Source organism: Urocitellus parryii, chromosome 4, assembly GCF_045843805.1.
Source record: "Urocitellus parryii isolate mUroPar1 chromosome 4, mUroPar1.hap1, whole genome shotgun sequence".
Classification (NCBI taxonomy): Eukaryota; Metazoa; Chordata; class Mammalia; order Rodentia; family Sciuridae; genus Urocitellus; species Urocitellus parryii.
In genome coordinates this window covers 15,712,850-15,736,723 of record NC_135534.1, presented here as the reverse complement: position 1 = coordinate 15,736,723, position 23,874 = coordinate 15,712,850, and the positions used below count along the sequence as shown (strand labels likewise).

At 48.6% G+C, this 23,874-nt stretch overlaps 2 protein-coding genes across 3 annotated transcripts; both read right to left on the bottom strand.

Annotated features, from left to right (window-relative positions):
* Positions 1 to 2,663: 2,663 nt before the first annotated feature.
* Positions 2,664 to 6,943, bottom strand: Prg3 (proteoglycan 3, pro eosinophil major basic protein 2). Its single transcript, XM_026406595.1, has 5 exons — positions 6,883 to 6,943; positions 6,101 to 6,414; positions 4,945 to 5,076; positions 3,494 to 3,605; positions 2,664 to 2,722 (listed from the first exon to the last, which is right to left on the bottom strand). The coding sequence occupies exons 1-5, from the start codon at positions 6,941 to 6,943 to the stop codon at positions 2,664 to 2,666; spliced, it is 678 nt and encodes a 225-aa protein (XP_026262380.1).
* A 6,024-nt stretch (positions 6,944 to 12,967) lies between these two features.
* On the bottom strand, positions 12,968 to 15,194 carry Prg2 (proteoglycan 2, pro eosinophil major basic protein). 2 transcript variants are annotated; one of them, XM_026406597.1, is made up of 5 exons: positions 15,137 to 15,194; positions 14,266 to 14,582; positions 13,769 to 13,900; positions 13,215 to 13,326; positions 12,968 to 13,026 (listed from the first exon to the last, which is right to left on the bottom strand). In XM_026406597.1, the coding sequence occupies exons 1-5, from the start codon at positions 15,192 to 15,194 to the stop codon at positions 12,968 to 12,970; spliced, it is 678 nt and encodes a 225-aa protein (XP_026262382.1). The 2 variants fall into 2 exon arrangements, with proteins under 2 accessions (XP_026262382.1, XP_026262383.1); XM_026406598.1 differs by having other exon boundaries at positions 14,299 to 14,582.
* Between the last annotated feature and the right edge of the window lie 8,680 nt (positions 15,195 to 23,874).

The following is a 23,874-nucleotide window of genomic DNA, read 5'->3' as shown; positions in this document are numbered from 1 at the left end:
GGTGGAAATGAGAAAACTGGTACTTGAACCCCAGCAATTTGTGATTCTGGAGCCTGGGATCTTGACTCCTGTGGTCTATCTGGGAAAAAAAATCAAGAAATTTGTTGACACCTTCTTTTCTATATGTCTTGGGCTTAAATAGATTTTGCTTCGGTCACAAGTAAAAGCACAAGGTTTAATCAAACAAAGTAGGTCAGACAACCTCTTCCATCTGGTAGCTATGCCATCAGAGACACATGGGCTCCCAGGTCACTGCGACAGGAAAAGTGGGAGCTGGTGGATCATGGGAATCATTTAGATACCAGGCCTGAAAGTGGCCTACTTCTCACCATATCCTACTAGCTAGATTCAGTAGCAGTCTGCAGACCCAATTTTAGTGCAAGGAATACTAGGAAATACAGTCTTCTTGGGTCTCCAGGAAGAGAAAACTGTGACCACAGCACTGTCTTCTCTTTTGTAATATTTCCCTCCCCACCCACCATGCCCACCATACCCACTGACAATTCCACACCTCCTTCCCTTGAGTGTTTTTTCCTAAAAAAGCTTTGTTCTCAGCAATTTGTCAATCAGTCTCCCAGAGGAATTAGTAGTTAACTTTCTAGGGAATTTCTTCTCTCAAGAGCATTTGCTTCTTAATCAAGAGCTATTCAAAACCAGAAGGTCTTAAACAGCCAAATGAACCAATATATAAAAGTTGAAGTAGAGACCCAATAATACACAGCATCAGATTTGAGGAACCTACTCTGGCCTGCCCCAAGGAAGCTTCAGCCTGAGAGGATTCTGGCCTCCCTCTTTCTTTCTCCTTCCTGCCTCTATCTCTGGTCAAGATGTTGGGCTACTGGCTTTGGCTAGTGGCTATTTGCCACAAGGGAGGGATGTGGAGGTTGATGAAAGGGGACTTGGCCTTCAACTGAAATACCATTCCCATAACTACCTAGGTAGAGCTCCCCTTCCCTCTCCCTGGAGTTGGATTCCACTATTCCTTTTAGAAGCACAGCATCAAACATTGGCTTATTGCAGTGTTCAACACAGAGACCTGCATGAGTCCCTACCCCCCAGGCAGCTCCCTTTCCATACTTTGAGGAGAATGATTACCTGACATGCTGGGATTAGAAGCTGGCTGACCCCATCTCCATCCAAGGTGGAGGGATGAACACTTCTACTGAGGACAGGTCTTTTCACTTCAAGTTCCTGAAGACCAGGATCAGTGAGGTTCATGGCCATACCAACGCTTATTCACCTGCATCCAGAGACCTGCCCACGTTCAAAGGACTCATCCCTGTTGTTTCTCCACCACCCATACCCCAGGGCTGACCCCTGTCCTCTTCTCTCAACCCCAGCACGCTGGGAAACAGTACATTTAGAAAAAAATGAACCCTAAAGCCACATCCCATCAAGATGCAAATACAGATCTATGTGTACACACTGGCTATCTGGGTCAGGTACACACTGACACATGAACACACGCACACTCACTGATCAAACACACAGATATGCACACACATACATAATACACATAGAGATTCAAGCATGTAAGCACACATAAACATTCATAGGGACACACGTACAGATACACTCATAAATACATAGAGGTATAAAAGGATGTGCACTCAACACACAAATACATGCACATTTATGCACATTCACATATATAGGTTTTTATATACAGATACTCATGTATATAAAGAATACCTCAAATAGATACCAAAATAGATACATACACATGTACATGGGCGCACAACAACACCTTTCTCTCTCCCTCCCTCTCTCACACACAACTCTGCCCTCTTAATACCCAGTCTCAGCTCTAAACTTCCTGCTTCGTGAACTCTAAATCCCTCTTGGAGCCCAATGCCCCAGCTGGCACAAAGTTAAGGCCAAGGATAGTGTTCTCTTGCCAAGTCCCCAGGGTCTTTTTTTCTGAGAAAGTGGGTGAAGGAGAGAGGCCCGGGGCTGTATAGAACGGGGAATGGGAACCGTGCTGCCAGCAGACATCTTGCCTCGGGCTGCAAGGCCCTGGCCGGCGGGAGGCAGCTTCTTCCTAAGACTGGCCCCTCTGCAGAGGCAGGCGGCGATGGAGGAGGTACGACTTTCTCTCTGCTGGCTTGTGAACAGAGATGGCTGCAAGAACCGGAAATGGGAGTCATTCTCAGAGGCCCAAGAGCACAGGGCTGGACCAGGAGCGGGTTGCCCCAAGACCAGGTACTTTCTCCCAAGTGGCGTCCCCCAAGTGGGATCTTCACCTGCATTTTGGAAAGCCGCCCCGCCCCGCGGCTCACACTGAATCCGTGCAAGGCGGGCTCCCCACCCGGCACCGAAGGCGACCTGCCCGCGGCGGTGAGCGGGTGCGGAGAGGCAAAGCCGGCCGAGGGCGCGCCTGGCCCCCGCTCCGCCTCCAGGTGGCGCTGCCGCGCAGCAGCTCCGCACCGCCGCCGGCGGCCCGGCGCCGCCATCTTTCACTTCCCCGCAGAGGGGAAGGCTTCCAGGACTTTCCCAAGCTGGGGAGCCCCCAGAAAGAGCAATGAAGAAAAAAAGACCCAGGGAATGCTGTGAGAAGTGTGGATTTATGGCCAGGACGGGCTGGGGGCAGAGTCCAGGGCCCAGAGCGGGGCAGGGGCAGCCAGAGGCCTGAGGCTCCAAGGCTGGTTCCCCGCGCCACTGGCTCAGAAGGAGCAGACGAAGGGCAGCTGCCTATGGCACGGAGCTCGTCGCCAGCGGCCATCTGGAAGTAGAGAGCACAGTGATGTCAGCGGCCTCTCCGGGTCTGGCCGACGCCCCACCCCTTCCCTCCTATGGTACCTCGGTTGTCCCTTCCGCAGCCATCGTCATTGGGCGTTGGACACACTAACTTACATTTACCAAGCCATACCATGACCTGGGCAATGTGCTAAGTGCTTTCCGTCGACTGTCACCTTCTGTCCTCACCTCAACTCCAAGAGGCAAGGTGCTGTCATGATCCTTGTCCCACAAAGAGGAGACTGAGGCTTGGTGGAGATCAGTAACTTGCCTGTAACCTGCCTGGCAAGTGGCAGAGCTGGAATGTGACTCCTAGCCCTCTTGCTCTAGCACATATGGTCTTAGCCACTAACTAAACTCCCTCACATCTGCCGCGCATGCTGTTGCCCACATCTGCTGTTTGAAGCTGGCATCTTGTCTCTCAGCCATCTCTAATTACCACACCCGGCCTTCTCCTTCATTCACACCTTATATCCATGTGTCGCTCTCATTTTCACATTGACCACTTGAATCTGTCACCCTCTTATCAGAGGAAGTTAAGGACCCCTAGCCAACTCCCTCATACCTAGAGGACCCCTGCCACCTGGTTTTATTCAAGGGATCCCTGTATCTCAGCTTTTCTCACAGACAAGTGATAACTCACAAGTTGGAGCTGGATGTGAGCTTAAGGAGATGTGTCCAGGCAGCTCAAAGGGATAGCTTCTGAGAATCCACTTTGTCACCCCCTTCTCCTTCCCCGGGGGCCCATTCCCCTCACCTTTAGAACATAGGGTCACACAGTGGCCTCCTGAACACCCAGGTTGCCCTAAGGCCCAATATGCAAAATTCCAGGAGCTTCCATCAATCCAGCAAAACTTCTTCCACAGGAACTGGAGAAAAGATAAGGCAGATCAGAGGGCAGAGGTCTAGGAAGGCAGATCCAGGTACTCAGAGATAGCCACTGCTGCCTTCCCTTTCTGCCTGCCTGGCCAGGGGCCAGATACCCTTGCAACCCATTCCTAAAGCTTTGTAGGCAATGGCAACCATTTGTCCCAGCCATCCCACAGAGCAGACTTCTCCAACCACACTGGAGGATCTTGCTAACATGCAGATTCTGATTCAGGAGACCTGGGATTGGGCCCAAGATTCTGCATATTTAACAAGCTACCAGGTGATGCTGATACTGCTGGCCCATGGACCACACCTCGAGTACCAAATGTAATGGCATTTATTCATCCACAATCTCAGAGCCACCCCAAGATAAGAAGATCCCAATTGTAGAAATGAAGAAGCTTAGGATTCCTAAAGCTCTTCAGTTAGTAAGTGACCAGCATGAACCTAGAATCTGTCTCATGACTTGAGTGTTATACTGGTAAATGTTTTTGAAACCAGCTCTGGGGAAAGGTGAGAAAATGGGAAGTAGGAAGGAGCCCTGATGTATAACATGATATTTTGGGTTCTGAAATGTCCCACAAAGGCCCATGTGCTTGTGGTTTGATCAGCAGCCCATAGTGTGATTGGGAGATGGTGGCACTTTTAAGAGGCGGGGCCTAAGCCAAGTGCTGGGATGAGTCCCAGTGACTCAGGAGGCTGAGGCAGAAGGATCACAAGTTGAGGCCAGCCTGGGCAACTTACTCAAAATAAAAATTAAAAAATGGTTGGGGATGTAGCCCAAAGGCAGTTCACTATTGGGTTCAATCCCCAGTACCCCCCAAAACAAACAAAAATAAGGCAGGAAAGCAGTTAGGTCAATGGGGGTGTGCTCTGGAAGGGGATTTTGGGACCCTGGCCCATTCCTCTCTTCTTTTCTTTCCTGCTGCGATGAGGTGAACACATCTCCTCTGCCATACACTGCTGCCACAATATTCTGTGCTGCCACCGGTCCAAAGAAACACGATCAAATGACCGTGGATTGAAACAGTGAGCCAAAATAAACCTTCTTCCTGAAAAGTTGATTCTCACAGACATTTTGTTGGGGTAATGAAGACAGATGGACATATCCTTGGTGTAAAGGATACCATGTCTGATTTTAAGCTACCAGCATGGAGTTAGAGCTCGGAGATGTGTGTAATTTGTTCTCTCCTAACAGCACAAGCCAGCTCTGGCACTTGTTTGCTTACCCCTCTATGGAAACCCTATCTCTGCTAGGTTAACGCTTGGCCCCAGCAGGTGCTCCCTTAAAACAATCAAAAATAATTTTCTGTATTGAGTAGTTGGCCCCGGACTTACCCAGCCCCTGAGGATGCCTCCGATCCAGATCTGGGCCTGGTTTATCTTACTGGCCAAACAATGAACATGATAGTTGAAATTGTAGTTGTGAATGGAGACAAGGTTGCCTTGGTAGCATCTCCTGCAGACATTCTGCAGAGATAAGGGGGGAGGTAGAAAATTCACTCTCTTTTTTCTCAAATTCCTGAGTCTCCAATCAAGACACCTACAACCATTTTCAAGTTAGAAATAAGGGACCTACTTCTCTCCCTCAATAACTTTTGCTCCTTAATCAGTTGCCAGGGCATTCTTTCAGGAAATAATAATAATTATTATTAATAATAATACTTATTTATAGTCACTATTTACTGAGTGTTAATTCTAACTATCCTGAATGCATTACCTCAGTTAACCTTCACGACTCTAAGATATTGGTAGTATTCAGTCCGCTTTCTGTATCTGTGGGTTTCTCATTCACACATCTTTAAAAATCACAGATCAAAAATTTTTAAATTGTATCTGTACTGAACATGTACAGACTTTTTTCTTGTCATTATTCTCTAGACAATATACTATAACAGTAATTTATGTAGGATTTATACTGTCAATATTATAAGTAATCTAGAGAAGATTTCAAGTACATGGAGGGAATTGCACAGATTATATGCAAATAATTTGCCATTTTTATATAAGAGCCTTGAACATCTGAAGATTTGGTTATCTATGGCGGGGCAGGGGGGAGGTCCTTGAATAAATACCCCATGCAAACTGAGAGACAACCGTATTTCTTCATCTTACAAATGAAGCTACTGAAGCTCTGAAAGATGTGGCTACTTGCCCAGGTGACAGACCACTGAAAGTATAAATAATATTGAACACAGATGTATCTAATACCCATGATTTTCTTCAAATTAGTGGTTCTCAAAGTGCAGTCCTCAGACCAACAATATCATTGCCACCTGGGAATTTGTTTCAAATGTAGATTCTCAGGCTCAGCCCCAGAAATTGTGGGAGTGAAGTCCTCAAATCTGTATTTTAACAAGACCTCCTGGTGATTCTGAAACTAGGGTGTGTGGGCCACTAACTTAAACAACTAGAGGACAGAAGTTTGGACCTACTCTCTTCTCTGAGGCCCCATTCCCCTTCCCACCCTGCACAGAAGCTCCTGGCCACTTACCTGAGCTTGAGAAAATGTCTTTGGAGTTTGTACCAGCAGATAGCGACAGGTTTTGCACCCAGAATCTCCCTGAATTTGAACAGTATCCTCTTCCCTGGGGCATAGCAAGTTCTGCTCTAAAGGAGGTGGGCCTGACTCCACAGCCTCCTCATCTTCAAAGGCTTCTTGATACCCTGAAGTCTTGACCTCATCGCCCTCTACTTGAATCACCTCTTCAGTCAGGGCCAACTCTCCCTTCTGCTCCCCTGAGCCATCTGGATCCTGATCCAGGTCTGTCTCTGTCTTTAGGCTCTCCAGATGGGGGGCATCATTTTCTAGGAAGAAGAGGTAGCCTGCCATCACATCAGAGGCTCCCTCCTTCCAGGACCATGGACAGCTCCAACCATCCTGCTCCGGTCCTCCGGAGCCAGCCCAAACGGCCTCCTCCATGTTGGATGAGGAGAGATGTCTTGGGTCAGAATCACAGATGGATGAGAATCTGACCCCTGGCTGACTCTAAAGGTGTACATTTGGGGGCAGGAGGAAGGAGAAGGTGTGAGAATCTTGGGACAGCCACCAGCTCTTCATCCTAACAGGTGGGCACTTGCCTCTTATGAAGGAACCCTGAGAGAAAATTCAGGTCCCAATTCTAAGTTCAGGATAATCTTGCCAGAGATGGACCAGATCAACTGAGGAGGAGAGACTGGCCCTGCCCCATGGGAGTGAAAATAAAGGGAGGGGAACATTAAAAATAGGAGAAAGGAGAAATGACGAGTGAGAAGGGGATGGGAGGACTTACTTACCCAGATAAAGAGCAGAAACTGTCCCCAGCAGGAGAAGGGCTAGGTGCAGGGGGTGTTTCATGTCTACTCAGTCTCGTAGCCGGACACAACTCCGCCTTCCTCCTCAAGGCTGTCTGTGTGTCTAGCACAACCCCTGGCACAAAGTACAGCAGCAATATTTGTTTAATTAATTGATTAAAGGACAAACTAGAGGGCTTCCTCTTCCTCCAGTGGACAGACCCTGAGCTGAAGCATCTAGGAAAGGAATGGGGAAGGCACAGCACAGGTGCAAAAGTCCCCTTTTCCTGAAATCCTCACACAATCCTGGACCACAATCTCAGACCTTATAGGAACAGGGCTGCTGATTTCCCTCATGCTGGGGAGGAGTGAGGGAGGATAGTGGCCATCACTGACCACCTCAGGACAGGTCTCCTAGGTGTTTTCTCCATCTGAGGTCCCATTTCCTCCCAGGCTCTGAACCCCGCCTCCCGTGGCAACAAGAAGAGTACTCACCTTCTGGCTCCTCCAAGTTCAGTGCTGGGCCCCACAAGCAGCCTTTATGCTGGGCTTTTGGGGAAGTGGGAAGAGGCCAGGATGATTGCCCCAGGCCAGGGCTGGGGCAGTAGAGCTGATAACAACTGTTGGCTCAGTCTTCTTACCTCTGGGTCTTGCTCTCTCCTGGGACTGCAGGACCCTGCCCTGTCCAGCCTGCTGCCCTGAATGGGAGCCCACACACACTGTCTTGCCTGGCTGCCATGCCTATTGTCCAGGCATATTATTATTAGTGTCCCTTAAAGTTCTCCATCTAGCCGGGCATGGTAGCATACGTCTGTAATCCCAGCAGCTCAGGGATCACAAGTTCAAAGCCAGCCTCAGCAAAAGCAAGGTGCTAAGCAACTCAGTGAGACTCTGTCTCTAAATAAAATACAAAATAGGGCTGGGGATGTGTCTCAGTGGTCAAGTGCCCCTGTGTTCAATCCCCGGCACACCCCCGCAAAAAAATCTAAATAATATCTAAACAATGCCCCTTAACTCAGGAGTAGCCTCCCATGATCAGTATCCCAGAAGTAGGGACCTCGGGGAGCAACGCTCCCTTGAGCTCTTATTTCCCTTCACCCATTTCCACCACGAATGTTTGACTATTTGTGCTTCACAGATGTGAGAAATGAGGCGTAGTGGAGGAACACAACTTGCCAAGGTTACACAGAAAGTGAAGGAACTGGGATTTCTAAGTCTCTCTAGCTCCAACTCTTTTCTCCTCTCCTCCCATATCCTCACCCCCTGCCCTCCCTCCCTCTCTTTCTCATTTTTAGTGTGTGAAAAACCTTGCTGTTTCCTCTGTACTGAAAATCTAGATCAGGGATTCCTAACCTTTATACTGTTTATATTTGGGGCCAATTAATAGTTGTGGGGGGCTGCCCTGGGCATTGTGGAAAGCTCCACAACACCCCTGATATCTACGAGATATCATCTTACTAGATGTCGGTAGCAGCTCCCCTGAGAACAACCAACAATGTCTCCCCTCATTTCCTAATGTCCTCTGGAACATCTGGGGATCGCTGATCTAGAACATGCCATTGTGTCCAACCTCAAGGCGTATGTCCATGGCTGGCCAAGAGGCAGAGCTAGAATGAAAAGCTACATGTAGAATCTTCCAGACACTGATAGGTCATCTTCCCCACCCCAAGTTTACCTTCTCTCTCTTACTAGAGGCTGATAGGAGAGTCCAGAGTCAGAACTCGGATCAGCCAAGTGAGGCCCTCATCTTAGATGCAAAATTTAAGGAGGCACTAAAAAAAAATTCAGTATGCAGGATAAATAGTATTTTAACACAGTCTTTCTTTAAAGTCAAAATTAATGCAAAACATCCTTGAGGAACAAAATATCAAAATTCTAACCAACCAAGCCCAGCCAAATTCCCAGCAGTCCAAAGAAAATTCAGCAAATGCTGAGCCCAGGCGGCCAAATTGCTCTGCTAAGACTGGGGAGTGGAAGGGGGCACTCAACTCCAGGTCTCCTACTGGACAGTGCACATTTGTTGCCCATATTCCAGCCCAGGCCTCCAAGGCAGCAGGGACAAGTAGCCCTGAGGGCCAGGAGGCCTGGATCCTTTCCCCTCCTCTGCTCTCCCAAGGGAACTACAAATGGAGAAGTAACCCAGAGGTTATTTCTGGGCCTGGTTGCAAAGTAACTGCCTTGGCTCTTATCTCCCTGGCCCAACGAACCAGACCTGCTTATCTACCTGATTGTGGGAGGATTGGCCAATGCCAGGGCCCAAGAGCCTGGTCAAGGGATTTCAAACTTGAGACCTCCCTCCATATTCACCCTCACTCCCTCACCCCGGAACCCAGGCCAGGGCTCCATTCTACCTGAGGTCGGATGACCTATTATCTTGGCTCTTTCAGGAGGCAGCACCTCCATCATTTTAGAGATGAGGAAATGGCATCTCAGAGAGCCCAAGAGCACAGAGCAAGTTGGAGATCAGCCTAAACCCAGGTCTTCAGGCTCCTTACCCACCCACAACTGCCTTCCTCCAGCCTCCTCCCATGGACCTCCCTCCTCTCCAAGCCCATTCCCTGCCTCGAGTTGACTCGTTTTTCTTGTTTTTGTTTTGCACACAAACCTCAGGCAAAGACATTCTAATGACTTCAACAACCTCATCAATGACCACAATGGTGATGCCTGTCTGAGTTAAAACCAGAAATGACTTTTTTTTTTTTTTTTTTTTTTTTTTGTACTTGGAATGGAACCCAGGGCACTCCACCACTGAGCTACATCCCCAGTCCTTTTTATATTTTGAGACAGAGTCTTACAGAGTTTCCCAGGATGGCCTTGAACTTGGGATCTTTCTGCCTCAGCCTCTTGAGGTGCTTGGAGTACAGGTATGTGCCACCATGCCTGGCTCAAAAATGACATTTTTGAAGGTCCACCCCAGACTAGATCCTACAACATAGTCTTTTAAAAAATCATTCTACAAATTGGGTATTGTCATCTCTACATATTTACTACAAAATCAGGAGAGGTTAAATTACTTACCCAAGTTTCACAAACTAGTAATAAATGGTATTCAGGACCCTAGTCTGTCTGACTTCCTAGTCCTTGTTTGATAGACCCAAACGTGCTACACCGTCTGGCCAGTGGTGCCAACGGTTTCAACGTACTTGGAACAACAAGTCTTTAGATGACTGTCGGCAGCGATGTTTACAGATTTAGTCCAACCCCACACTACACAAAGGCTGGGTCTCATCATCTTTAAAGTCACATGGTCCAGCTACTCAGGAGGCTGAGGCAGGAGGATCACAACAAGTTCAAGCCTGGGTAACTTAGTGAGATCTTGTCTCAAAATTTTAAAAAATGAAAAAGGACTGGGGTGGAAGCTCAGCAGCAGAGTGCTTGCCTAACCTGTGTGGGGATCTGGGTTCAATCGCCAGTGCCAAAACAAAACCAAAAACAAAAAAACAAAAAACCCAGGCACATGGTGTGGTGTACAGCGAAATCACAAGGCCCAGAGTCAGCCACTCTGTTCCTCAGTTTTCTCATCTGTAAGGATAATAATAGGACCTTCCTCTAATGACATCATCTGGTTGTGGAGTTGTGGGTGGCTCTTGTCAGTCACTTTCTGAGATGAGGCACGCGGAGCTGCGGGCGGCCTCATCAGTGAGTAAGCAGTGAGCGCTGCGTCCTTTGAGCTCTTTGCTACTCTGCTCTTTGCACCGCGTAAAGAACTACACACGTGCCATTCCCAAGGGGTGATCTTCATTTCCCAGAGCTCAGTTAGCTTCTTGTCAGAAAGAATTGCACACGCACATACATTAAGATGCACAGCAATTCTCCTTATTTCGTGATCTTTACTTTAAAAAAATCTTTTTATGAACAAATAACATGCACCCCGCCCTGTGCACTGGAGAGTGGACGGCACAGGGAAGCTTCACAGTGGGCGCCACCGCGTAACCACACCCAGAACAATAGACGGAACAGGATGAGGAGCCCTGAAGCCTCCCTCCCGCCTCCTTCTTGACATTATCCCCCAAAGGGAATCTCCATGGACTGAGAGTCAACACACACCCAACCAAAGAGATGTGTGAGGAAAAAGATAAAATCCACCCACCACCCCAATAGAACCTAGCACATAATAAGTGCCTAGCAAATGGGAGATTTTATTTAATTGTGTGTGTGTGTGTGTGTGTGTGTGTGTGTGTGTGTGTGTTTTGCTGGGGATCCAACCCAGGCCCTCATATATGCCAAGCAAGTGCTTTACCACTGAGCTACACCTGTGGCCCCTATTATTCTTTATTATATGAGGAAACAGTGCCCTTTCCACGTTAGAGTATAAAGTCCATGAGGGCAAGGAGTGAAAGGCCTTCAGCTACATTCTCACAGCATCCACCACAGGGCAGAGCCCATCGTACCTGTTTCACATGTTGCCATCTGTGAAACCAGCGCTGCCCTAGAGCAGTGTTTGCAGTGGACCTAAGTTTGAGTTCTGTCTCTTTCTCAATTGACTGAAAGACCCTGGACAAACTCCTTCCCCTCTCTGAGCCACACTCAAAAACAATGAGTTCTTGTTGTGTATCCCTCTAAGACCCCTGTCCCGTGTTCTATGAATTTGTCCCATGTTCTGTGAATTTGAAGATTCCTAAAGGGAAAGGGCCTCAGGGCACTGACCCCTTTTACTCTGCTGGCGTCCCTAGTGGAGGAGGGGTTTAGAAGGCCTTTCTTCTGATGGAAGCTTCCTCATCTCCAGCTGGGTTGAGTCTTATGCCCCAAGAGAAACCCAGGAGTGAGGGAGAGCAGCCAAAGCCTCCAGCCATGGGGTCATAATGGTTAAAGAAACAGACTTTAGAGCAGCTAGAGTCAGATCTTGGCATTGGATACACTCCGATGTTTAGTCTTGGGCAAGTCTTTTGACAAGTCATGACTTTTCTGAGTCTGCTTCTGCGAAGTAGAAATAAGAATGATTGATTGCACAAAGTAATTATGTAAAATACCTGCCACAGCTGGGGGTACTTTGTGGGTGCTCAAAAAGTGGTAGTAATGAGTAACTTATTGAGCTTATATTATTAAAAACTACATGAGCTGGAGGTGATGGTGTATATCTGTATTCCCAGCTACTCAGGAGACTGAGGCAAGAGGATCACAAGTTCAAGGCCAACCTCAGCAAGTTATCAAGACCTCCCCCATCTCCAATTACAAACAAAAAGGGCTGGGGCTGTAGCTCAATGGTAGAGCACCCCTAGGTTCATTCCCTCATATCAAGGGTGGGGGGAAATATATGTGTGTTCCCGAAAGACAAGAAACTGTGTCTTATATTTCCAGTCTTATTTGGAATCTGATGCATAGCAGGTTGTCTTCTTCTGGATTTTCCCAGAAGCAGAGCTTGAGGCAAGGATTTGAGTGTAAATACTATAGTAAATTTGGGAAGTGCAGAGATACTAGTAGGAAGCAGAGAATTCATCTGGGGAAGAGCAGGCAGCCAGTACAAGGTGTGTTGTAAGGCCAGTCACTTAATGGGTGACTGAGAAGTGCTGCCCAATACATGCCATGGATCTATTCCATTTAAGGGGCAAAGGACTGGGGTGCTTATGTACCCACTTCTGAGAGTTGTCTGCTGTTCCCAGGGACGTGTCAATTTCCAATCACATCAAACCAACCGCAGTTCTGGGGTTGGGAGGAATGAGTGAAAAAGGCCCTTGGACACAGAGATGCACATATAAGCCCACCCGAAACCCTGGAAGTTCTGGAAGATGGAGCAGGGGTTCCTGGCAACACCTGCCACATAGATGCCCCTCAATTGGATCTTCTGAGACCCAGCAGAGCCCATTCAGCTGCCACTGGAAAGCTCCACAGACCCCAATTCCACTCTCCATCCTTGAGGAGCAATAACTTCTAAACCATTCTATGAAAGGTATAGAATGTGGGTTGGGATCATAAGGCAGAAAGTCCAAAGGTGAGGCTAAGCAGTATGGACCAATGATCTCAGGAAAAAAAATGCACTTTTTTCAGCATAGCAATTTTATTGTAGGGAAGTGGCAGGAAAGGCAGCAGACAGGAAAAGGGAGGCAGCTGCCTGGGAGGGGGCCAATTCTAGCTCCTGGCTGGGACCACCTCAGTAGGAACAGAGGAAAGGAAGTCTTTTGGCACAGTGAGCGGTACGCCAGTTACCTCCTGAGCAGGCAGAACAAGAAGGAGCCATCAGCCTCCTGCCTACCCCTTCTTCTTCCCCCAGGAAGACCCCCCCCCCAACTCCTGCCACCAGCCCCAAGCCTCTCCCTGGAGAGCGAGGCTCCTTCCCTAGAGCTGCCTCTTTGGGCGCCTCCCAGAACTTCCCATCATTCATCCCCAGCCCATCTCACCTCGGGTACATAGGGCCACACATCTGCCACCACAGGTGTTGGGCTGGCCAGCAGCCCAGTACGCAAAATTCCAAGAGCTGCCATCAGCCCAGAGGAACCTTTTACAACGGCCCTAGGGAAGGTAGAAGGAGAAGTGGTAGACTGAGGAGGGGTAGAGGGAGGCAGAGAGACAGAACCAGTGCTGTCCTTGCTGGCTCTTCCTGCTGTCTGCAGGGCCATGGGCCCTTGACCACAGTGGACATTGTCCTGGTCAACTGCACCGTCATCGCATGCTGGGCATCCCAGTGACACAATCACCCTTAAGTTGCCCCATCCTAGAGCTGAGAGGCCCACAATCTTGCCCAGTTCATGGAGATAGAGGCCAAGAGGAACCTGAGCCTAGATCTCCTGATTCTAAGTCCTCGGCTCTTCCCAATGCCTGGGCAGGCCGTGGGTGCCTCGTCCAGGTGCGCTTCCTTTCCCAGCCGTTCAGAGGCTCATAGAGCAGAAATGCAGACACATCCACAGCAAGTTGGGCCCTGGCTGGGGTCAGCAGGGGCTGGCACTCCTCTTACCCTGCCCACGATCCTGCCTCCGATCCAGACTTGACCCTGGTTGAGCACCCTGACGGAGCACTGGAGTTGGTAATTAAAGCTGAAGTTGTGGATGGAGACGAGGTTGCCCCGGTAGCACCTCTGACAGACAAACTGCAAGACAGGGAAAAAGAGGGAGAATGCAGTGTCCTTCACACAGGAATCCCCATGGCCAGAGCCTTGGGTCTCTTGAGTCTCCAAAATGTATGCTCTACCTCCCCACCACGACTATTTCAAAGATTGGTGAACAAAAGACAACATGGGAAAAAAGGGGGGGATTTCAAATATATTGATACCAAAATAAAGTCGTGTACAAAATGCATCAAGTTTGCACATATCCCCCCATCTGACCCCAGCACCTCTGGAGGCCTCAGCCTCTACTGACACCCCAGAGCCCTCAAAAGGGAAAAGAACCAGTGCCTCAGAAGCTGAAGACATGTCTCCTGCCCCCTCCCCTGCCCAGCCTCAGCCTCACTCACCTGAGCCTTATTAAACTGTTTGGCCCTCCTCACCAGGAGGTAGCGACACGTCTTGCATCCAGGGCTGCCTTCCAGTTTGACTATGTCTTCTTCCTTAGGGCACTGAAGGTCCTTGTCCACCACATCCAGGGCTGAGTCTGAATCCATAGCCTCCTCTTCCTCAGGATCACCTTCGCTTCCAGAGCCTCCTTCTACCTCCTCCTCCATCGGCATCAGCTTCCCAGCAGGGGCCTCCTCAGGTTCTGGTTCTAGTATCTCCCCATCCTGAGGCAAGGCTTCATTTTCCAAGGGGCTGTTGAAGTCGGGAGTTTCTGTCCCTGGCAGGGAGAAAGACCAAGTGTCCGTCCTTCACCTCGTGCCCTGGTTCTTCCTCGGAACCATGGACAGCTCCTGCCCTGCCCCCGTGCCAGCCATTGTCCTCTCAACTCTGCCTGGAAAGAGAAATCTGCAACCGCGCCTCTGGGAGGAGAACTCAGCCTCCCCCTTGAGGTCAAGGTGGTTAAGAGCAAGGGCTCAGAGTCAGGCCCTCTAGGTTCGATTCCTGGCTCCATTTCCTACTGGCGTTATTTCTTTGTGAAATTGATAAGCAATGCTACATACCTCGTGGAGATGCTCTAAGGAGTCAAGGAGACAATGCATACGACATTCTCAGTGAGCTCAAAGTAAAAGGAATTGGGCGCACCACTAGCATTATGTAGACTGGACAAAATAGGGACTGTCACAATAGATCCAAGACTATAGTCATAACAGATGCCTGAACAGAGATTCTAAATTTGGGCATGATCAGGGAAGGGAGCGAGTACTTGCTTCAGACTCATCTACCATAGACCAAAACAAAATAGAGAAAGGAAGACTGAAGGCCAAGACTTACTCAGATGAAGAGTAGAAACGGCCCCAACCAGAAGAGTCAGAAATAGAGGGAGTTTCATCCTGGCTTTGTCCTGCAATGGAGAAACAAGTTTGTCATTGACACACGCATAGGAGCCAGACAATTAGGGAACCTTGGGAGGGAGGTGGAGAAAAAGAAGTCAAGAACAGAAGTCAAGATGGACCAGAGAAGTGAGTGCTGAGGGAGCCCAGTCTGGCTGCTCCAGGACACTGGGAACCTCTCTGAAAAGAACACAGCAGACCACGAGGGACGGCTGGGGCTGGCTTCCCGGTGAGCCCAGAAGTGGAGAGAATATTATGTTTATTTATTTGTATTTAATGGATCCCCTCGGAGTCTACAACCAAGAAAGGATGGAGAAGCAATGGGCCTTGGCTTTCCTGGGAACCCACAGTATTTAGAAAATGTGTCCCCTCCCCGGAGCTCAGATGCCACACATGCCTCTCAGGTCATCACCCTCAGCCTCCCCCAAGCCAAAGAGAGAAGTCCCATCCCTGCTGGCACCCATGTAACCTGAAGGCCACTAGCCGTCCCTGACAGCCCTCCAGATGCCCTCAGCCCCAGCCAGGCACCTCTCAGGAGGTGGAACTGTCATGAGCCTTAGCGCCACCGGAAAGGAGAAGAGCACTCACCTGCCCTGAGTCTTCCCTCCCTCTGCTACACAGTGGCATTTTATAGAAGACCTTGAGGAAGTTCCCCTGGGGAAGGAGGGTTTGCTTCAGCCAGAGGGAGATGAGAGGACTGATTAAAAGACATTTCTCACTTCCTGGGGAGCCCACTCTTAGCTGCCAGGGTCTCTCCCTAAGTCCCTTTCAAGCATGTGGGGGCCCTTATGGCTCGGCTCTGGGATGAGAATGTCCACCCTGGACTGCTCTTCAGAATCTCCTAAGGAGATTTTCTAAAATCCACAGTTTTCTTGCTTTCCTGGTGGAGGATGCAAATTGCCACAGACATTTGGGGAATGCGGCTTTCAGTATCTATTAGAAATAAAAATGCACATTTGGTCATTTGATCCAGTTCCTTCTTTGGAGACGGTCTTTTAGACATAAAAGCACCTGTAAGTAAGAAAAATTGTACACAGTTATGTATGGCTTGACTGAAGAATCACAAACAACCTGGGTATCCATCAATAGGACAGAGAATAAAATGTGTCCCATCTATTCTAGAGATTGCCATGGGGCTATTAGAAGCGCTGGACTTATATCTGTCCACCTGACAAGATGTGGCTACTGTGTTAGTAAGTGAAAGCAAGATGCAAAAAAAAGCATTTAGGATGGCAATACATTACAAAGAAAAAGCCCTCTGCAGGTGCTTATATGTAAGTTTCTTTTATATGGTCACTAGAAGAGCTGGAATGCTAAAAAGGATTCACACCAGCCTGCCGACCTTGCTGGCCTCCACAGGAGAGAGTGGAGAGGGAGATTGTTCTTTTCCTTCTTTTTATAACTTTGCATTTCTTCAATGGTTATGATCAATGTGTGCTAAATCTATAATACTGGGAGAGGCTTTATTAAAGATTTAAAAACTATACAAACCCTTCACTGGAAAATTCTGGCTGGCTAGCAGGTCCAGAGGGGAGGGCAGATGTCTTGCATTTTTGAGAAGTTTCCAGCTGATTCGGATGGGAAATCAGTCTGGGAATCACTGCCCTGAGGATATCTAAGCACACAAAGTGTCCCTTTGTGTGCTTAACCACTTTGCATCAGAACCTGACCATTCAGCTGACCAATTCACTGATCCTTATGCTGGTAATATTTACTGCACGTTTTTAAATGCTGTGCATGGCACGTATTGTCTCATTTCAACTTTAAAAAATTTTCTAGGTAAGGCTTGTGACTCCTGACCCAGCCCCAGCCCCCCGCCCCCCACTGCCCACACTGGATCAATTTCCTCTGTGTTCTTCTTGGAGAGCCACGGATTTGTCCTTATTGCAGTTAGACATTTTTAGCTGTGTGTGTGTGTGTGTGTGTGTGTGTGTTTATCTGGTCTGTGGGTCAAAATCTACCCTCTTCCCTTGACAAAAAAGCTCTGTGATGACAGGAGGCCACATCTCTTTACTCAATTGTATAATTGGTGTTGGGTGTCACAGTGCCTGGTACATAATAGGTTCTTAATAAATATGAATGAAAATGGTTAAGTAAATAGTCCGAGTAAATAGCAGGGTTAAAATCCAGTTTTCTCTGGCCCCCAACTTCTCTCTCTTCCTGTGCGCCTGCTGTGTGCAAGCAGAGACAAAACCAGACTGAGGGGTAATCTGTGCCTTGATTTGCTTATAGACTGATTGGGAAGATGAGATGCATAACAGGTAAAGTGAGAGGAAAGGGGTCGGACCCAAGCTAGGCTCACCCTCTGCCAATTCAGGAGGAAGTTCATCCACAGCAGAATAGCAGAAAGGGCTCCCTGGAGATAAGGGCCTGGCTCTTGTCCAGATGGAAAGGTGGTAAATAGAAGGGAAGGAAATGGAGGCATCCCAGGCAGAGGGAGCATCGTGAGCACAGGTGAACAGGTGGGATGACCCTCAGCAGAGGTGCAGGGCAGTGTTACTACCTTCCAACTGAAGTTAGCAGAATAGTTCAAAGGGATTGAACAAGCAGGATAAGAATACATCCTGTCTGGAACTAAGAATGGAGATATCCTTCTTCCTCTCCACTGATTTAAACAGACAGGAGCAGGAATCAAGGGAATACTAGACAACAGACTAGGGAGGAGCAACGAGCTGGGCTCTGCTCACCGGTCCCCAGGCATTCCCTTATAGGAATGATTTTCATGTTGGACAAACCATTTAGAAAATGACAAGCTGGTTCTTGGGAGCCAGTTGGCTCCTGAGGCACCCCTATCCTTGAAGGAAATCTGTCTTCTATGTCACACCCTTCAGGATCTGAAGTCCACAGCTTAGTGACCCTGAGATTTCATCTCTCCATGTCCAGTGGGTTGAGAGTGCAGGCTCAGGAATCAGGCAGTCCAAGTCACAGTCAGCCTGGAGTCTACCACGTAATAGCTGTGCAACGGTGGCTGAGTTCCTGAACCTCCTTGTCCCGCATTATCATCATTCCTTCTGGCTGTCACCCACAGCCAGAAGGAATGAATGAGATAATGCATATATAATAGCAGACATAGTGTGAGCTGCCCAGCCACCTCACCCCTTCCTGTGGTGTTCAAAGGGACTCCTCTTGCCACGGATCTTGGTCAGGGGTGGCATGTGATTATTGAAGACAAAAGTCAAGTCGATTCCCAGCCTCCTTTGTAGCCAAGGCATAGACGAGGCTCTATTGAATGTAAATGTCCATTTAAGACTCTGAACCTGGAGCTAGTGACAGAACAAATGGGAACCAGGAAGACCTCTCTCTGGCAGTGGCTAGGGAGGACAAGGTCAGGTTTCCAGGCTGCAGTGCCCCCAGAGCTGGAGGATGGATCCAGGATTCTTTATGAACTTTACTTCTTTGCAGTATACTTGTTTTCCTGCTCAGCTCAGCCAGGAAATATTTCTATGGACTGCCACTAAAAACCTTGATGGACGCAGCATTCAGCATCCAATTTTGTAATTGGCATTTAGTTATTGCTCAATAAGTAAATGCTGCTCATATGATTAAGCTCAGAAGTGATCAGGTTGACACACATTAATAAAGCTCTCCAGAGACCAATGTCTACATCAGGTGCCAATGGCATAATTTAGGCTGAGCTCTACCCACAGGGGCCCTTGAATCAGCATGTCCTCTCTCGATATCACAAGCTATAGTGTGAGTAATAGATATGGATTTTGAAGGAAAGCAAAGGACTGGAGAGCTTGGGGCCCAGTGCCTTTGAACAAGGGGGACTAATGCCCTTCACCTCTACTTGTAGGCCCACCCCCTTTCCCAGGAGGGTTGGACGCATGTTGCAGACCCTGAGCCTTGAAAATTCCATCACTGGACTCTGAGTTACTACAGAATTTAGATGTCCCTAAACAGACTCTGTCGCCCACCCATCTTGACATCTGCACTCTCCTGGAGGACCTGACAGATTGCTTCTGCATTTAATGTTCCCTATTCTCACCCTTAGATGCTCTTCCAAGCTGTAGACTTATGGGAAGTTCTGCAGCCTGACTAGAGCAGAAATCGGTCTCAACAAGCACTGAAGGCTCTACCCTGCTACAGTGTGGGCTTCTGCATGAGGTGTGGTACCAGGCATTGAACAGAGGTTACCTTGGCAGCAGTGACCGGTGCCAAGAAACTCTCGCTTACTTCCCTCCCATCAACCCCCAATACGTAGCAGCTCAGAGGCAGAAAACTCTGCAGCTCCACACCTGCACTCTCACCATTCAGCCCTCACTCTATCTCACCCCTCCCTACACCCTGCTCCAGATTTCTCAGCCTGGAAACTATGAATAAGGCTCAAAGGGGCTCTGCTCACCGGTCCCCAGGCATTCCCTCTAGGAATCAGATCCTGCAATCAGAGGCAACATATGGTGATGTTCTCAGGGTGAGGGTCCCAACTTCCCACGAGATTCTTTTATGATCTCCCAAAAGGCTAAGGAATCTCTAACTTTACTGGTTGATTCCCCACCCCACCCCGAAGAGTTAGGAATGACCTCAAAAGTCCTTGTAATAGGCAGAATCCTAAGATGTCCTCTTAGCCTAACCCCCCCACCTCCTGGGGTACACAAACTGCATAATCCATAAATGTGGTTCTACTTATATGGCTATATTATGTGACGTGATACAATTGACCTTAAGAAAGGAGAGGGTTGTGGGCGGAGCTCCGTGTTAGAGTGTGTGCCTAGAGTGCATAGGCCAGGGTTTGATCCCTAGCTCCAAAAAGGAGGTAGTGGAGGAGAAAGAGGGGGAGGAGGAGGAGGAAATATCCTAAGTGAGCCTGACCTAATCAATTGAACCCTTAAAAGGGACTGGGGTCTTCCTGAAGTCAGAGTTTCCAAGCAAGAAGGATAGACCCCATTTCTGGATTTGAAAATGGAGGAGACCAAGGGCAAGGAATGGATATCTTTGAGGACTGAGAGAGTGTCCTGCTGGCAGCCAGCAAATAAGCAGGGACCTCAATCCTACAACCCTAAGAAAAGTAGTTCTGCTACCACTAAATGAGGACCCTGAACTCTAGATGAGAATACAGCCCAGCAACACCTTGGTTTTAGCCTCGCAAGATGCTGAACTGGAAACCCAGCCATATCATACCCACATTTCCGACCTACAGAGCAGTGAGTTAATAAATGTATGTGGTTTACAGTTGCTAAGTGTGTTGTGATGTTTTGTGCAGCGTAGAAGACTAACGTAGCCTGCAAGGCCCATCTCCTTCCTGGGGTGAAATGTGTAGTTGGTGGAGGGATTAGCCTGGAGAAGTGTCCCAAATGAATGGGTTTAAGGGCCTTTGTCAGGACCCAGGAACAGCAGAGCAGATCGGGTGGACAGAGAATGAGAGGTTCCTTTCAGGCTAAAAGTGCTCCCACCCTTCCCTTTAGATCCCAAGGAGCCAGGGGGGACCTTCTAATTCTAGGTTTTGCTCAGGCAGACTCTCCCTGCCTCAAAGAAGTGAAGGATTTCAGGGGCCTAACTGTCAGAACTTATCCACTGCCTGCTAACTGGGCTTGGCCAATATCCCCACGGGGCAGATAAGAGGTGGTGAAAGGGCTGTCCCCTTCCCAGGGGCAAGTGGCCCAGCAGATAGGGACCTGGGCCGTTGCTCTGTGAAATCGGTCTCAACAACAGCTCCTCTGACACTTCCCCATTCAGATGCCTCGATGATTGACATAGAACAAGATGACTGACATGCTAGAGTTGAGAGGGCCCTTAGGGATGATCCAATCCAGTCTCAGGTCTCAGATGTGGATGAAAATCCTGGATGGGACCCAGAGGTCCCCATTCCCAGTTCATTGTTCTTCCTGCTCCCTCAACAAGGGACCCTCCTTTCCCTCCAGGCACCTCCTCTCCAGAGGTTCTGAGCAAGGTTGGAAGGAATATGCCTGTGCAGTCAGTGCATCTCTCTGCCCGGCCTCCCACCTCCAATATGTCCCCAGTCGATCCCCATCGGTCTGTTTCTGCTGCCACCTCACTGGCTCGTGTTTGACAACATACATTAAAACCCATGGTCCCCACACTTCCCATTAACACCCTAGCAATTAACCCAAACTCACTGTCACCACCTACAAGGCCATCTACTAACAGTATCTTGTCTCCCGGTCCAACCTCACTAGAGTGACTGAGCCTCCAAGATCCCCTGGCAAAGATAAAGGCTATGCATTTACTCCTTTTCCTCTGCCAGGTCTCAGCTCCGAGGTAACCTCTCCAGAGAAACCTTCTCTTAAGAACTGGGTCTAGAGAAGTCCACCCACCCTACTCTCATATCCCCTTTGTTCCACGTCATTCCATCTGTTTCCATCTAAGCATGGGCCACAATGAATCTTATTTATTCTTTCTGGTTTATTGTCTCTCTCTCTCTCTCTCTCCCACAGTGGGATGTAAACTTCACAGTGATGGGGACCTTGTTTATCTCGTTCCCTGCCTAGAACTCGGGTCATAGAAGTTTTTCAATTACATGTTGAATTAATTTCATCAATGGACAAATTAACTTGAACTTTACACCCTGGAGAAAGTCCCACCAAGTTTAGGTCAAAGTAGAAACCCGTTCCTTTTGATTCCACAGGTATTTTCAGAACCTAACCCACCATCGACCCATCCTCAGCCTGACTCTGTGCTCTGGATGGATCACTCATTCAACAAGGGCTCAGAAGTAGTCTCTACTCTTGGGGAGGTTTAATGTAGCAGATAAAGACAAACAAAAACAACTTATGAGTAAGATGAGGCACAGTATTGAGCGGGTATTTAGAAGTGTACGTAGCGCCACCGTGAACCGGAAGACATAAACGTTCAGCGCTACAGGATTCTGATAAATGCAAGGGCCAGCCGAGAAGGCTTCCATGAAGAGGTGGCACTTGGATTGGGCTCTGAGAGACTGACAGACAGGATAGGATGACAGGGGAGAAGTGGGAGGTTATTTTTAGCTGTCAAGCCATGGCCTGGTGCTCTTGGAGCTGCTTGAGCCAGGACGTGGCTGATTTAGTATTTCCTGCAGGTTAAAGAATAAGGTGACTTCTCTGTTGGTCTCCAGCATGGGGTGTGGATTTGATGGCCTGTCCCTTACTCCCTCCCTCCCCCACTTACTTCCTTACACCGTAGTAAACTGGTTTCTGTCCTCTCAGTTGCTCCATCTCTGCTCCGGCCAAAGCCCCCACTGACCACCCAGTTGCCAAACCCAACAGTCCCCGGTTCTTCTCCTCCTTGACCTCTGTAGCTCAAGCACGCTTCACTTCCTCCTTCAGAAAAGCTGACTCCTTTCTCAGCAACCTCCAGTCATTCCCCGCCTTTTCTGCTGATGGGCGCCTTTCCTTCTGCAAAGTCAAATATTTGGGATCCCTGGTTCCACGATGTCTCTTCTCTTTGCATACACCCCGTGGGTCGTCATCTCATCCGCTCTTGTGTCTCCAGCTGCCAAATATCTCCAGACCTCTCCCAAGTCTTCATGGCCAGCCTCAGCTCTTGAACTACAGGCAGACACTGATGATCGCCCCACAAGTTTCTATTCTTGGGATTCCCCCACACACCCCTACATAAATCTCCTTTTCCCATAGTGATTTTCTCAGTAGAAATCCTCACCTTGTATTTAGATCCCCCCCCCCCAAGCCAGGACTCTGGGGCCATCCTTCAACCCCAACTCTGTCACCTACACCCATAAGCCATAGTGCTCTTCTTCTCCCCTCTCCTCTGCCCACCCATCTCTATTTCCTCTGCCACTCTGCTAGTTGCCTGCTGACCCCTGGGCATCATTTCAGGGACTCCTCAGTTGCTTTCCCTGCCTCCAGCCTTCCCACCTGCTGCCTAAGAGCTTACTAAGGCCCAGGGCTAATCACACCAACACTTTTCAATCATTCCTTTTTCTTTGTGGGCCAATGGTCTCTATTTTTGCCTCTTCATACCTCAACTGTGGCACTACCGACATTGGACTGGATAGTTCTTTGGGGGTGCTGTCCAGTGCATTGTTGAGTGTTTAGCAATACCCCTACCCTCGGTCAAAAAGATGCTGGCGTACCTTCCTCCTCAAGCTATAGCAATGAAAAATGTCTCCCAACATTGCCAAATGTTCATCCTCGACTCCACACACATGTTCCCATCACACTGAACATTCTGCTATTTTCCTAACGTGCCATGATGCCTCCATAATTTGCACCTGCCATTACATCTGCCCAGTATGCCCTTCCTCCCTAACCACCGTGCTTATCCTTTGTCTTCATCAAAGTCTCAGCTGAAGATCGCCTCCTCTCTGAAGCCTGCCTTGACTTCCCAGAAAGAGGTGGAGTTGATAATCAGGGCTTGAGTCCAGCCCAACGGCTATCCCATCTCATGAGTGGTCACTGTCTTCTGCTTCCCCGGCAAGATCCTGAGCCTGGCTTTCTCCACCTGTGTGTCTCTGAAAACACAATAGGAGCTCAAGCCATGTTTGCTGAGTCAGGGAATTGATGATGAGAAGCAATTCTTATTTAAGTTTGACGCAGATTGAGCTGGGCAGATGCTCCTTGAAATGAGATCTTAGGCAGGAATTTTAATAACAGCAGCAGCAGCTACTATTTAGGAATCGCTTTCCATGTGCTAAGTATTTAAAGTGTTCCTTATCATTTAATGTTCTAAACAACTCCATGAGGCAAGTACTATTGTTATACATAAATTACCGCCCAAAAGATT

Excerpts from the sequence above, each read along its gene's own strand:
- Prg2 (XM_026406597.1), bottom strand. The coding sequence starts at position 15,194 with ATGAAACTCCCTCTATTTCTGACTCTTCTGGTTGGGGCCGTTTCTACT. Across the intron at positions 13,327-13,768 it reads GAGGCAGGATCGTGGGCAGG|GGCCGTTGTAAAAGGTTCCT; the intron begins GTAAGAGGAGTG and ends TACCTTCCCTAG. Across the intron at positions 13,027-13,214 it reads TGTGGCCCTATGTACCCGAG|GAGGTAACTGGCGTACCGCT; the intron begins GTGAGATGGGCT and ends CTGCCTGCTCAG.
- Prg3 (XM_026406595.1), bottom strand. The coding sequence starts at position 6,943 with ATGAAACACCCCCTGCACCTAGCCCTTCTCCTGCTGGGGACAGTTTCT. Across the intron at positions 3,606-4,944 it reads GAGGCATCCTCAGGGGCTGG|TTCCTGTGGAAGAAGTTTTG; the intron begins GTAAGTCCGGGG and ends TCTTTTCTCCAG. Across the intron at positions 2,723-3,493 it reads TGTGACCCTATGTTCTAAAG|ATGGCCGCTGGCGACGAGCT; the intron begins GTGAGGGGAATG and ends CTCTACTTCCAG.